The sequence below is a fragment of the Mytilus galloprovincialis genome, chromosome 1 (assembly GCF_965363235.1).
Source record: "Mytilus galloprovincialis chromosome 1, xbMytGall1.hap1.1, whole genome shotgun sequence".
Classification (NCBI taxonomy): Eukaryota; Metazoa; Mollusca; class Bivalvia; order Mytilida; family Mytilidae; genus Mytilus; species Mytilus galloprovincialis.
The window spans coordinates 53,277,300-53,292,274 of record NC_134838.1 but is presented as its reverse complement, the minus strand read 5'-3'; the positions used below and the strand labels follow the sequence as shown (position 1 = coordinate 53,292,274).

Here is a 14,975-nt window from a genome sequence, read left to right as displayed (position 1 = left end):
TTGATTGGCACTAACAATTAAACATAAAGTGCATTTAACATTTAAAGGAACAACTAAAACAAACGTCTTAGCTCAAATTAAACACTGTGATTGAATTCATAAAATTAATTGCCTTTAACATTTTTAAAGGAACAATTGGAGTATAAAACAAACATTTGAATTTTAACTAAACACTGTGATTGAATTCGTAATGTGATAGGTGCAAGTAGGTATATGTCTTACCACTGAAGCTTTCCGTGGTGTATCGTGATTCTTTACTTTCTACAACATCATTTTATTTCATTTCCAACAACACAAATATGTTCAGTAAATTTTAGAAAATACGTTAATTTGTATATAAAATAAATTTTAGTTAACAAAGCTTAAAAATCATCTTTGCATTATATTATAGTTAAGCGGTATATGATACTTAAGTAAAAAAGCCAATAAGTTAAAAAGCAATCTATAATATCACAAACCTAAGACGTTAAAGCAGTATATTCAATGCATTACGTTTACTTACATAAGGCTTCAGTTTTAATGTAATTGCTTGGTATTGATAGATTAAGATAAACATAATATCATATGTACAAATACTTCTTTCTTTTTAGTAAATAATTTTCATGCATGTTAGTGGACAAAAAAAACTACATTTGCCTTACCGTTGGCACGATATGTTCCTTTTTCTCCTACAAAATTATATAATACTTTTACCTTATATATATAGTAGATTTTCAACATATATAATTTTCGCAGTAACTACCGAGTATATGACCTCAATTTGGATTTAAATCAGGATCGAACTGTGGAAAAAATCTCATATTATATAACCTGTGAGCATAGAGTGCGGGATTGGTCATACATGTTTAGGACAAAAATCACGGCGATAAACATAAACTGAAGGAATCACATGAAATCCAAAAGGAGCCAGACTGAGAAGTCGGCAGAGTAATTGTCTACTTCTATGCTTGTTAACAAGAGTTGAAATGTACTAAACATGCTAATGGCATTAGGTCAATACATATATGTCAGTCATATTGTCTTTTTGGAAGTTTTGAACATATATATCATGCAATTCTGTTGTCTGATACAGTAAAAAAATAATCTAATGAAAATATGAAGAGCCCCTTCTTTCATCTCTAATGTTAAAGTGAACTTGTAAAACAAACAAATAAACATAGTGAATTTTAGTGAACATCCATTCTTACCGGTGTAGTGTGCGATTTCTTATTCGTCTACAATATTGTAAGTTATATATAAACAAAGTGAAACAATATCTTGATCTATTTAATCGGGCTGTTTCTGGTTAAAACAGCTGTCAACGATTCAACTGTTGATTACAATTACATAATCATATGACGATAACACGTATACTTTGAAATCATGTTCTGCTATTTGTTACACCGGTTGAAGGAAGTATATACAGGCTAATCAGCTGTAACAACTATTTTAAATTTATAATAATAATGCATTATACTTTGTCCTGATGTCATTTTCTAGTATTCTGGTACCGTGAATACGTACTTCAGCAAATTGAAGAGATGGTAAATTTTAGCAATGCTACCTTACGATATGAGGACATGGGTTCTGAGTCAAATCTTAACTGAAAGTTTTGATAATATCAAAAAAAGAATAAACAACATCAAAATGTTCAGGCGTTAGTTAACCTACAAATATATATTTTTTCAATGCATTTGTAGATAATTATGAATGTCTGAATTGGTGCCATATTATTTAAACTAAAACAATAACTTATAAATTTGCCCGGATGATAATTCCCCGGAGTATAACAGTCTACCATCAAGGGTTTTACCACTGGGTCGATCTGAGCGTCACTGACGAGTCTTATATACACGAAACGTGCGTCTGGCGTATCAAATTATAGCCCTTGTACCTTTGATAACTATTTTATTTAACAGCACCGAGTCGACGCCACTGCTGGTGGAAGTTTCGTTGCCCAGGGTTTCACCAGGCTAGTAGTCAGCACTTATTGATAAATTTCCTCTTTACAAAACTTTGAATTTTTAGAAAGGCTAAGGATTTTGTTATCCCAGGCATAGATTATCTTAGCCGTATTTGGTACAACATTTTGGAATTTTGGGTCCTCAATGCTTTTCAACTTTTAATTATTTGGCTTTATTAATTAAATTATAACCCTGGTACCGTTGATAACTATTGACTAAGTCTTGAAAAATATGTCATCATATAAAAATACTGCTTAATGACTTTGATTCCTTGGTAGCGCTTTTATGTATAAATGTTGGTCAGGAACACTCAACCAAATCAATTTGAAAACCGAGGATGTGTTAGAATTTGAGAGCATGGGGAGCCATATGACAAAAGGAGATATACGCAGAATACCAAATATCAATCAATGATCGTTCAATTTTACAACAATATGTCAACAATTTCGGTCCGCACTATAAATATCTATATTAAAGTCTGTTCAGTACTAGAAGACTATGAATAGGAAGCCAAATACAAGTATGTATAACGTCTTAAACATTACAAACAAAGGGACAAAAACAGAACAAAACTAAACCGATGAAGTCGAATTTCATGACATTGCTGAAATAAAGGCATTAAAAAGATATGAGTAAAAAATCAACCATTAAAACATGCAACAATTTATGCTGTAAATAAAGGTATCAACCAAATATTTGACAAGAAATTAAAAAAATTATTGTCGTTTTAAAAGTAAAATAAGCACTGTATATAGAAAATTTGTGCATAGATTTTGCATGATCTGAGTATATAATCAGCAAAAGAAGACAGTGCTTGCAGGAGGCAATATATATATAATTACATGCGGGAAAGTGTGAAAATGAAGCTTAGATGGTTCCAGAAGATTGAAAACAATGTTATACATCCATGCAACGTCTTTCATAACATAACCCAAATAAACCAGTACATGCTGAATCAAAAATATATAAAATATATTTCGTAAAGGAAAATTGTACGTGGGTTTCTATATCATGCATGTGCGACGTCTTACCTTTGGTGAAATATTAAAGGGTTCTTCGTCGTCCTATAAATATTCTAATTTATCAGGATTTTTTCACTAAACATACTTGCAAATGTATAAATGGAAAGTTGTACATGTTTAATAAAGTAACTTGCATATCATATGTGATTCTTTTTTTTCTTTTCGAACGTCATATTTTGCATTATGAAACTTGTTTATGATACAATATCAATTCTTATCTCCATATTAGCTGGGATTATGAGCTGAAATTCAGGTCAGAATTTTATTGAAAATTCATACAGTCAAGTTTGTGGAAATAAGGACTTAACTATTTACTTAGTAAGAAAATAAGAAACTGGCAAAGAAAACAAAAATAGCAGACTGAAAATATACGTCTGAAAATATAGTAAGATCAATAACACACAAGATGACTTTTTACATCAAAGTCTACAGATAAAGGCTTTGAAATAGAGCAAATAATCTTACCGTTTCGTCCTATTTAAAAATTAAAAATACACAAATTGGAATACTTACACCATAAAATATATTATATTCCTAGCTACCAGTATTTTTCATAACGAAAAAAAAGACAATTGGGTGTCAGTTCATCTTTATAGTAATTCGGGCTTTCGATGTTTTTCTTTCGAATATAACAGTTTCATCTAATTCTACATACATTAGATTCGTTTGCAAAATAAAGTTAAAGGATAGATATAGGATACTCTTTTAAGGGTGGATTTTCCCCCAAAATTAAGATTTTAAGGAAGAAAACATGTTGTACAAGGCAGAAAAAATAGCTCATACTGCATCAACAAATAAACCGATAGGTAACGAAAAAAACTAGAGGCTCTAAAGAGCCTATGTTGCTCACCTTGGTCTATGTATATTAACAAAGGACACAGATGGATTCATGACAAAATTGTGTTATGTTGATGGTGATGTGTTTGTAGATCTTCCTTAAATGAATTTTTTGCTGCTCACAATTATCTCTATTTATAATGAACTTGGCCTGTAGTTACAGTTGAAACTTTTTTGTAAAAAATTACAAAATTTGTGAAAATTGTTTAAAATTGACTAAAAAGGGCAATACCTCCTTATGGGGTCAATTGACCATTTTGTTCATGTTGACTTATTTTTAGGTCTGACTTTGCTGTACTTATTTCTGTTTACAGTTTATCTCTATATATCATAATATTCAAGATGATAACCAAAAGCTGCAAAATTTTCTTAAAAATACCTCTTTAGGGGCAGCAACGGAACATCGGGTTGCCTTAATGGTCGGAAAATTACAGGGCAGATAGACATTGACCTAATGAACAATTTTATACTGACAGACTTGCTCTAAATGCTTTCATTTCAGAGATATTAGCCAAAATCTACATTTGACTCCTGTGTTCTACTTTTAGCCATGTCGGCCATCTTGGTTCAATGGTGGGGTCAAAGGACACAATTTTAAAACTTGATGCCCAATGATGATTTTGGATACGTTTGGTTAAATTTGTCTCAATAGTGTCAGAGGAACAGATTTTTGTAAACGTTAACGACGACAGACGACGGACGAGGACGGACGACGGACGCCAAGTAATGAGAAAAGCTCACTTGGACCTTCCTTTGGGACAGCTGAGCTAAAATGAGGAACGAAGAGCTTACAGAACAAGAGGTTAGTCAAATATATAACATATGGTGTAATGGTTTACTTTATGATACAAATTTGAACTAGAAACTGGCTTCAAACACTAGCTGTAGATCAAAATAAGAATAACTGTCTTAAACTCAAACTGTTCTTTCAAAAAAAAAATGTTTGATTCGAATCTTCTTTGAACTTACCGATAAATGGCCAGCTCTGAACTTTCGAATCAGTTTAACTATGTCTTTGTAATCTCTTAATGTAGCTATAGCAAAAGCATCATGTCCATCCTATTAAAAAAAGAAAAAATAACAAGATGTGAAAATGGATGTCTTTTTGGTTTCATAGTATTTTGGAACGTATTCTCAAAGACGTATATAAGACATATTCTTGCAAATGGCTGTACGAAACGGAAATTTATTGACACCAATGTTTTGTAAATGTGCAATGTTTGCAATAGACTAAAGTAGATTATGTGTATATTTTTTCATAATTTTCTTAAATTCTCCGTTCATAATTAGATACCATTAAGAAACTAGGGTTACTCCTGCCTAATGCAGGTAGGTATGACGTGTGGTGGATTGTGAAAATCTCTTTAGTTTCGTTTTGGTCATAAGGCTTCTGACGTATTGAAGTATTTATACATGCATGTATCAACTTTTTCGGTGTGAGTGTTCTTGTGAAGATTTATACTACAAAATAGAGCTTCGGACAAATAAAATTATAAAATGTTACTTTTGGTATCTGTTTTTTTTTTCTCTTTAACATTCATCTCCTTTTAAAATATCCGTTTTAATACAAGAGTTTGGCCGACAAATTATACATTTGTCACTAGATTTCAAATAGGGATTTTAGCAAATATACTCTGTTGGTTACTAAGTTGCCTTTTAAACTTTCAGTTTAAAATGGAATTCATCTATTATTTTCGTTATTCATTATGTAATTATTAAACATTTTAAGAAATTGGTATTATGTCGGATTTTTTCTTCAAATTTAAGATCTTTATTTCTAGTTGTTTTTTTTTTATTATTAAACTCCTTTCAAGAGTGTACGTACCAAATCCTTGACGGTGGAAAGTGCACCTTTCTCTAATAATTGGTTTACAATTTTGTACATGTTTCCACTTTCTCTAAGACGTTGACTTTTGATTGCTAAGTTTAAGCAGTTATCACCTTCCTGTAAATTACAAAAAATATTTTATCTTCACTGCTGTTGAGTATTTTGTATCTTTATATAAATTCTATCATGAAATAATTTCTAATGACATTTCCGTGTTTGCAATTATATCAACTAAAAGCGAGGCGAAAGATACCAGCGAGACATTCAAACTCATAATCCGATAAAAAGTTGACAACGCAATGTCTAAAAAAAGATAAAAACAAACAGACAAACAATAGTACACAAAACAAAACATAGAAAACTAAAGACGTCCATTACAAGCCATATACCTTTATGGAGTTATTTCTTTTCCGAATGATAGGTGTCTCTTTGAACAAACGATATGGACGATATGATTTCAATGTGCTTCTATCAACAAGGATGTGTGTTTGTTTTGCAAAACAGAAGTTCCCCAAAAACTTTATTTTTTATAATCCTATAATATCTTTTCTTGTTGGATATGCTATACATTATATACCCATTATTTTATTCCACTAGGAACCTATACTGCAACATTTGTTCCAGTAGTCTAGAATTTTAATATTTCTTCAACTTGGAACTAATATAATGAAGATACTTCTATTTCAAAATACTTCAAGTCATATACAAGTACACCCTTTATCGTAGAAACATGAACAAAAAGTACAAGGCCTTGGTGACCAAATGGTCACTTAAAATTTAAGGTGAAACCAAAGGGCAAGTATTTGAAATCGCATTTAAAGTCACACATATTTAAAGAAACTTGTTATTGACCCTTGCATATATAAACGGAATACCAAATCAGTTGCATACATTTCTACATAAGAAAATGCCTGTACCAAGTCAGAAAAATTACAGTTGTTATTCATTCGTTTAGTGTGTCTGAGCTTCTGATTTTGTTTAGGGGCTTTCCGTTTGGAATTTTCCTCGGAATTTGGTATTATTGTTATTTTCCTTTTTGCAAATAAAGATGAAATGCCCATTACATCTAAAAGCTGTTAATATCTTATTTGTTACTTTTCGAGGCAGATTACATTCATACCATATATTGATTAGTTAAGAAGGGTATGAGCCTATGAGGCGTTTGGAACTATTCAAATTCATACATTATCTAAACTTACATAATCTCTGAGATTCGGATCAGCTTTTGAGGTTAACAATAATGGAAGAATATTTTCTGGCGGAAGATTATAATGCGTAAACAGGTAGTGTATTGCACCAGCCCCATGCTGAAAAAACAAGAAACTATAAATATATATGCACGTAATATCAAACTTTTCAACAATTTTTGTTGCAGAAAAAATGTCAAGTAAATCATTAAAATCTGTGTATAATAATTCTTGTTTATGCTCAGATAAAGATATGTAGTGTTGAAATGAAGGATAAAATCAAACAGTTGAAATGAAGGATAAATCAACATTGTAAAATATATTTTCGCTGCATCTTACAAATAAAACGATACTGCCTTTAACCTTTCAAGTGTTCAACATTTCCCAATGTATAAAGTTTTTGATAAAGCCTTAATTATGGACTTCACAAGAAATTTTATGAATAACTTGACTTATTTTGTACCATAACTACTAACCTCATTTACATAATTAACATTAGCACCATTCTTTATGCAGTCTTTTGCAACATCTTCTTTGCTATTCATAACAGCCTCCACTAGTTTTGCCTAATATTAAACAAAGCAAACGTATACAACATCTACAAGTTATCTAATATCATTGCTTTGCTATCTACAAAGCAAGGTTTGTTCGGTGGAAGCAAAGGCTCCGTGTTATAGAGGCCGTACTTTGACCTATAATTGTTAACTTTTTATGCAGTGTGATTTAGATGTTTAGTTGTCTCCCTGGCACTCATACCACATCTTTTATTTATATTAACCAATCATTTTCTACGAAAAATGCCTGTACTAAGTCAGGAATGTGACAGTTATTTTCTATACATTAGACTTTTTGTGACAAAAGTCTTACGTTCTATGGACTCGCCCCTCATTACCATGGAGTTCGGTTTTGAAAAGAAAAAAATAATTTCTGATTGAATTATTGGATATACAATAATTAAATTATAGTTTGCCATTTGCCATTTATTATACTTCACGTTAAAATGCCAGATTTTGATATGTTAATTTACTCTATCACATGGCTGAGCGGGTGACAATTTTTTTTAATGTTACCCTCTCGTGCAGACCAATCAAAAATAGATAATTAAAAGTACAATGAATTGAAATCACATCAAGTAATTAAATAAAATGCTTGAGTTCTACGCTTTGGCTCAGATTTTATCATTTGACTGTCAAAATAAAAATAATAAAAACCTTGCCTAACTTTTTTTTTCTAATACCCGTAACGTTGTTATGTATGTAGTACGCGACGTCATAGAAAATACTTTTAGAAGTATTTTTACAATAAAAGTAATCTGTAAAAGACAATACTAGGACATTCAGTATAATAAATTATATAACACATATATATAGCAGAGAGGGTGATAGAGCAGATTGATACCCCTCGAAAAAGCATTGTCAACCTTGGCTTCGCCGCGGTTGACAATGTTTTGTCGGGGTACCAATCTGCTATATCACCCTCTCAGCTATGTGTTATTTATATAGTGGTATATCTACAACAAACTTTATGCATACATGGGGACAGTATGTCAACATATACGTTCCTGTGCATATAAACCTGTTCCATGACGAAATAAAAACTCTTTAAATATACCAGGCTTTGTGATTGTTACTCATAGTTGTTATCCTATCGTATTGTTTGATTGTTAAAATAAAATGACTAAATGATGAATTTAACCTATAGATATAGTAAGTTCACTTACACCATACATAGCGCCAATGCCTTGCTCGTAATATTTTCTTGCATCTTGCGCACTTCTACTACCATCTAAAACATTGGCCAGCTCAAAGTATCCTAGAGCTATTGCCTCGTCATAGGGTGAACGTAAATGCTGAAATATAAAATTTAACTATAAGTGTAATTGGTCTGAGGAAATGGTACATTGAAGCATGAAAATTTAACTATAAGTGTAATTGGTCTGAGGAAATGGTACATTAAAGCATGAAGTATAATCTTATGAAAACGCGCGAATCAATGGAGACATAACAAAGCTTTATGGTGATATCATTTTTATTTCATGAAATAGTTCCACAGGCACTTGTCTCAGAAAAAAATCCTATATACCTTAAGGTATTATTTTTTTAGACAAGTGCCTGTGAAAAATCCGTCTTTAAATGTACGTAATTGCGAATCTAGTTATAAAATTACTGGTATATATATCGGAAAGACAGAAATAATAAGGTATAAGAAAAAGCTAAATGATATAAAAATTACATCATATATGATATAATTTTTAAAACTTAAAAGGATAATATAATTTTTCCTTACCCTATTTCTAATGAACACATCTGGTTTATATTCCAGTATTTTAAGAATTGTCGGGAAAGCTATCCGAATAATATTATGTCTTGGAATCAGGTGGAGAATTGTGTCTTCGTCTGATTTAGTTTGTCCATCAACGTCACTTCCGCTTTGTAACAAGAAGCTTATAATTTCTTCAACATCCTCCCGTCCGCTGCATGCTACAATATGCATCGGCATCATGCCGTCCTGAAACAAAATCAGATTCAAAACAGATTAATATGAATTGAAAAGAAAACTGTAATTAACTTCATTCACGAATAAAGCTAACGATTTCGTAACAGTTTTTTTTAAGGAAGGCCAAGTACATAAATGCAACATTTAACAAATATCATATTGCTGATGCCCCTGAAAAACAACGACAACTGGAGAGATTCTAAAAGTGTGATTTTTTTTAACTAGGTTCAAATTAAAAATAATTTTTGATAAAATGTCTTTGCACTCATTCTTGATGAAGGGGAGAAGAGGACTCTCTTCAATCCACAACTGCTGAGCCCGTTAAGATGCACAGACAAACATCCAAAATTTCGTTAACACAAATACAATGTACTTTATCTTTTATCTCAATTTAAAAAAAAATAAAAAGTTCTCTGGAAAAAGAATTGCCGCCGTTGCCTGATTAAAACTCCCACATTTAGCATTCAACAATGTTCGTCTCAGTCGAGACAAAAACAATGTGTACACTATATACTATAATTATATGAAAAAAAGATCAGCAACACCAGTTTGACTGAAAATATTATTTTTAAATTTCAAAGATATGAGCACCATATTATCCTATTTAAAGTGCTGTAAATCTTTCTTACAGTTGTATGTGAATCAATGATTGCAACGATTGCAAATCAGGAATCTTAATTTCATGTTTATCGTTACACTCATCATGTATACTACTACTAACACCTCATTAAAAGTTTTATTGTTTTAACAAACCGGTGACATACCTTTACATATTGGGAAACTCCGTCCTGTCCAAGACATTCTTTAATATCTTTCAAACTTCCTTCCAGACAAGCATCATTGATTTTTCTCTGTAATGTAATGATCAGAATTGAAAATCAAGCAATAAGAATATATTGCATTTTGTTTATAAAAAATAGGAAACTGTCAATATCGTAAACATGGGAAGCATCATCTTTCTGCTGCTTTTTTTCTTTTGGGAAAAAAATTATACTATCTATATACTATCTACATATTTTCTCTTAGATTCAAACTTAAAGAGTTGTCTGATTGGCAATCATATCACATCTTCTTATTTTTTTATAACAACTCTTTTTCACAGTAATTAAGATAATTTGTATACCATAATTTGCTGTTTTAATGACTTAAGTTGTTTGGTTATATTTTTAAAATCATAAAACATAAGCTTAGTTGTCGATTCAACACGTTCTCTACAATGAATATTTAGCCAAAGGTATAATGTTTTCGCTATTTTAATTACAAACAATGGAATTCGTCATATTTCGCAAAGATTCTAAAAAACCGAAATGCCACGGTATTCTTCACTGCTCTAATGACTGACTTTAAGGAAACTTAAGGGTATATGGCAATGGGACAGAAGATCAATGCGCAAAAATTGATCAAGACACAGCAGTCGTCAAAAATAGACCGGTGTCAAAACAATATATCAGACTTTTTGAAAATCGTCCAAAGTATATTAAAGTTAAAACAAATTTATCAGAAACATTCAATTAATAACCTGCCATCAACACATAACGAAAAAACATTGGATTACAACAACTGACGACGTTCCCAACTTTGGACATACGTGTTTTAAAACTCACATTCAGCATGAGAAACCGACTTCAGCGCAACTCACAAACACCACGAGGAACGGACGTCAGTGCACAAGTGTATAATTATAAGATCAGCATCAATGTAAGCATCATGTTGACTAAAGTTTGATTTTGTGTAAGTTATATGTCTAGGTCCTTATACATACTCATGAAGTATAGGGATGTTCTGTGTTTAGATTGAATCATTCTTTCACCATCATTAAGTTTGTTCTCTTATCAAATAAAATGTGTTTTTTGTTTTGGTTTTTGCTATAATCTTCTGTTGACTTTTTATTACAGAATATCCTTGATTTAATGAATCGTGTAAAATTAATTGATACATTTATAAGCCATTTAGGCGTCATATTGTCTGAAATCAATTGATGGATGAATGATAAACGGCCAGCGCCAAGTATTAGATCCATCTTCATGACGAGACGGTTTTTTCAACATGTGAACTACCTATGAATATAGCCGTTTTTCTCATTTGAATTGATTTACATTTGTCATTTCGAGGCATTAGTAATGTTTTACGTCATGGTTTTGCTCATTGTTGAAGTCCTACGGTGACCTAATGTTGATATCTTCTACGTCGTGTGGTCTCTGCCGGGTAAAGACAGTGGCGGATCCAGGGGGGGGGGGGGGTTACGGGGGGTTGGAACCCCCCTTTTTTTGGCCGATCAATTCATTTGAATGGGGACATATAGTTGGAACCCCCCTTTGTCCTTTTTTAAATGGCTGGACCGCCCATGAAAGAGTTGTCTCATTTGCAATCATACCACATTTTCGTAATAATTACATTCTACTTAGTTACTTTTATATACCCTGCTGGGAACTAGACCAACACAAGGGTAAGAGATTCACCACACTAGCTTACAAGTGACGTTTTCTACCCTGCTGGGTACTAGACCAACACAAGGGTAAGAGATTCACCACACTAGCTTACAAGTGACGACTTCTGACGGAAAGCGTATCGCTTTGTCCAAACACATCCTACGTCTTTGCTCTAACTTTTTAATATACCCAAATTCGGCAATGATAAATGAAGAAAAATATTGAACTCGTTTGGTACGCCATCATGACAGGGGGGTAAAGGGGTAACAGATAATATTAAACTTTGACCTTCTCTCTCACCGATATCTTACAAATGTACATTCTACATAGATTTTGCATGCAATGGAAAATCAACACGAACTAATTCTTACTATATAACAATTTAAATATTGATATTTTCATTATCACATTACACTTCATGCAATTAAGGCTGTGTTTTAATTACTTAAAGTACATAACAAAAGGGACGTTCCTTAGAGATAAAGTGGATATTGATCGTTGTTATACAGAACCTTGACTTAAGTAGCAATTGTCTGGGCAAACACTTTCGTAGTGATTTTTATACTTATGATTAGGTACATCTAGATAATGCAACTTCTCTGAAACATGACCTCATAATAATTTGAAATGTCATCATTCAATATTCCTGAATGATTCTGCTTTATCAAAGGGTTCATAAATAAGTTAACTACCTTTTCTCCATTACACTTTATACACCTTTTGTATTATGTCCTATTCACGTTGACCATAACATAATTCATTAACTTTTACTTATAGCTATTTCACAGCTTCCTAAGCCCAATGTATTAAAAGTCATTCATATATCAATCAAACATTTCAAATTTGAAGCAATGGTCAAAACTAAAAAATAGACTGGGTAGCTTAATTTTTCATGTTTTTGTTTACATTTCTCTATATTTATACAAAGATTCATGTTTGTGTCGCGTTCAATTTGATAATGTGTTACAATCATCAACGTGTTTAAGTGTCAAATAATTATATTTAATTTTATATCTATTTTGTGGTCACTATACAGCACGAGATTGTTTTTAATATTTGTTTTCATTTTGAACAAAATGTGCCAAAAACAAAAGCAAAGTTCGTTCTAAACGTCGCCCAAGGAAACGTATACCCCTATACATGTGTTTTTAAATAAATAAAGGATGTGGAGTATACTTCAAATTGACAGCTACTAAGCAATACAAAAACAATGGAAAAAATGTTACTTTCCCCTGTATCACTTGATTACTTTGCTCGTCTCTTATTTACTCGTAGTTTGGTTACTTAGTTGCTATTTAAAATTGGGATTTGATATTCAATTCTGGCTGAAGCACTTGAACAATATCTGGTAAATTAACAATATTTAGAGGATACACACTATAGAAGATCACTCCTTTAAGGAAAAAATCAAAGCCTTATGTCGGGCCTTATGGTACTCCTTTTCCCGTTACATGGTGGATACAATTTTGGATGATGATATTCCGTCAACAGGATTGAACATAGGAGGAAGCAAGGGGACGAACTTCCACCTCATCCAACCAACCCCCTAATCCCAAAATGTAAATCCTAAAGTTTGTACTGGACTACTCTGTGGTAACCAGTATGTGTTTTTACATATATATATATATATATACCAGTATCCACATAGTTTTTACAGTTATACATTACAATAAATCAACCACTTATGTTCAATAGACTCGCATGTTAAAACCGGACCATACTTTAAGAGTATTCAACAAATTAAATGAGTTGTGTAATTCCTTCACCTAGAATTCAAATCAATATTTTAACGTTAAAATATAACATGTATTAAAAAGGTAATTTCTTTCCTTACCTGTTCAGGTGAGATGCCATCATCTCCCATATAAGCAGGCATAGTTTTCTAAATCCAACTGTCAATAAAACGTCCATCTATAAAATTCACTTTCCATTTTTAAAATTCTTTAATCTATGAGTATTTCCCACTTTAGCCGAAGATATTAATAAAATAGTGAGGTGTTTTAATATGTAGGGTTCGTATGTGTACATATGTATATATTAAAGTTTACAATTTTCTTACGCTGGTAAAGTTTTAAAGCCTCATTAACGAGGTGCCGAGAGGGGTTTTCGATGGTATCGCCGTGATTTAAATTGGATGATCGGTTTATTTTTAGATTTAAACACATTAATTATTAAAACAGATCAATAAAGTAAAAGATATGTTTATTGTTTAAATGACTAGAATTTTAATGATAAAAAATGAAGTTTTAAAGTTTGTTATTTTGAGTTATTTCATATCCAATGTCCTTCCTAATTAGTACCGATATCCAATTTCACGACTGGTTGAAATCGTTCAAAAAAACCAAAACAAAAAAAACAGTTTTAATAGATCTTTTTATTTTCATTGGAACTTCAGTGGTTAAATGGTGTCCGAATATTAAATCTACCATACATATAAATTGACTGAAAAGTCTATATTTTTACAATAAACTATGATAAAGTAGTGAATTAACTTAATTAATAATATTATTACAAGTCATAATTTAGATCAACGTGACTATAGATTTGATAAAAGGTAATTATAGAGTTTCAATCGGAAGACATACTCAGCCGACGAATAAATATTTGTATGGTAACTGTTGCCATTTAAATGAAATTGAACAGAGGAATGTGTATTGAAGGCATTTAAAGATTTAAACATTTAGATTTGATCAAATGTCAAAAGGTATTATTAAACTTAGATAAGAATATAATATGCATGGTATAATATCGGATGCAATATTGATAACAATATAAAATAAAGGTCTTAAGTCATTCATGGTTTGTCAATGGTAAATACAAGCGGAAATCAAACTTGTAGAGTATGAAATACTTTTTCAATGTAAACAAAAATTACACTCTTTAAACATTTATTAACAAAAATGTTTTACAGCGTGATCTTATTTGATAAGATCGTGCGATTGTCCGAATTTACATACGTCCGCTTGTCCGAAGGTCCATTGGTCTGGAGATCCGATGTTCTGCTGGCCTGACAGTTCTGTTGTACGGTACTTATACTAATTTATTCCAATCTTGACGACTTTAACCTTTGAACCATCGCAATATCAAAATTGATAATGATGGCTGATGTAATTTTTCCATGCACGGGTGTCCAAAATGTGTTATTGACGGATATACATACAATAGAACATAGCATAAACTGGAGCCCCCGAAGAGACTATAGTTCACATATTAGTGATATTACATTCATACCT

The 14,975-nt window shown here is 31.7% G+C and overlaps 1 protein-coding gene across 41 annotated transcripts in view; it reads right to left on the bottom strand.

Moving 5' to 3' along the window:
• Positions 1–13,834, bottom strand: part of LOC143078216 (uncharacterized) — a 29,838-nt gene extending 16,004 nt beyond the window's left edge. For 4 of the 41 annotated variants that reach the window (XM_076253200.1, XM_076253254.1, XM_076253233.1 and 1 more), the window contains exons 1-11: positions 13,577–13,832; positions 10,078–10,164; positions 9,104–9,325; positions 8,538–8,666; positions 7,294–7,383; positions 6,830–6,937; positions 5,628–5,747; positions 4,772–4,861; positions 2,975–3,007; positions 1,188–1,214; positions 642–668 (exon numbers count right to left, since the gene is read on the bottom strand). In XM_076253200.1, the coding sequence (XP_076109315.1) occupies positions 642–668; positions 1,188–1,214; positions 2,975–3,007; positions 4,772–4,861; positions 5,628–5,747; positions 6,830–6,937; positions 7,294–7,383; positions 8,538–8,666; positions 9,104–9,325; positions 10,078–10,164; positions 13,577–13,618 (975 nt within the window). In that variant the 5' untranslated portion in view covers positions 13,619–13,832. Of the gene's footprint in view, positions 1–222; positions 262–641; positions 669–1,187; positions 1,215–2,974; positions 3,008–4,771; positions 4,862–5,627; positions 5,748–6,829; positions 6,938–7,293; positions 7,384–8,537; positions 8,667–9,103; positions 9,326–10,077; positions 10,165–13,576 lie in introns of all 41 variants that reach the window. The other 37 variants (XM_076253265.1, XM_076253284.1, XM_076253247.1 and 34 more) reach the window with 20 other exon arrangements.
• Between the last annotated feature and the right edge of the window lie 1,141 nt (positions 13,835–14,975).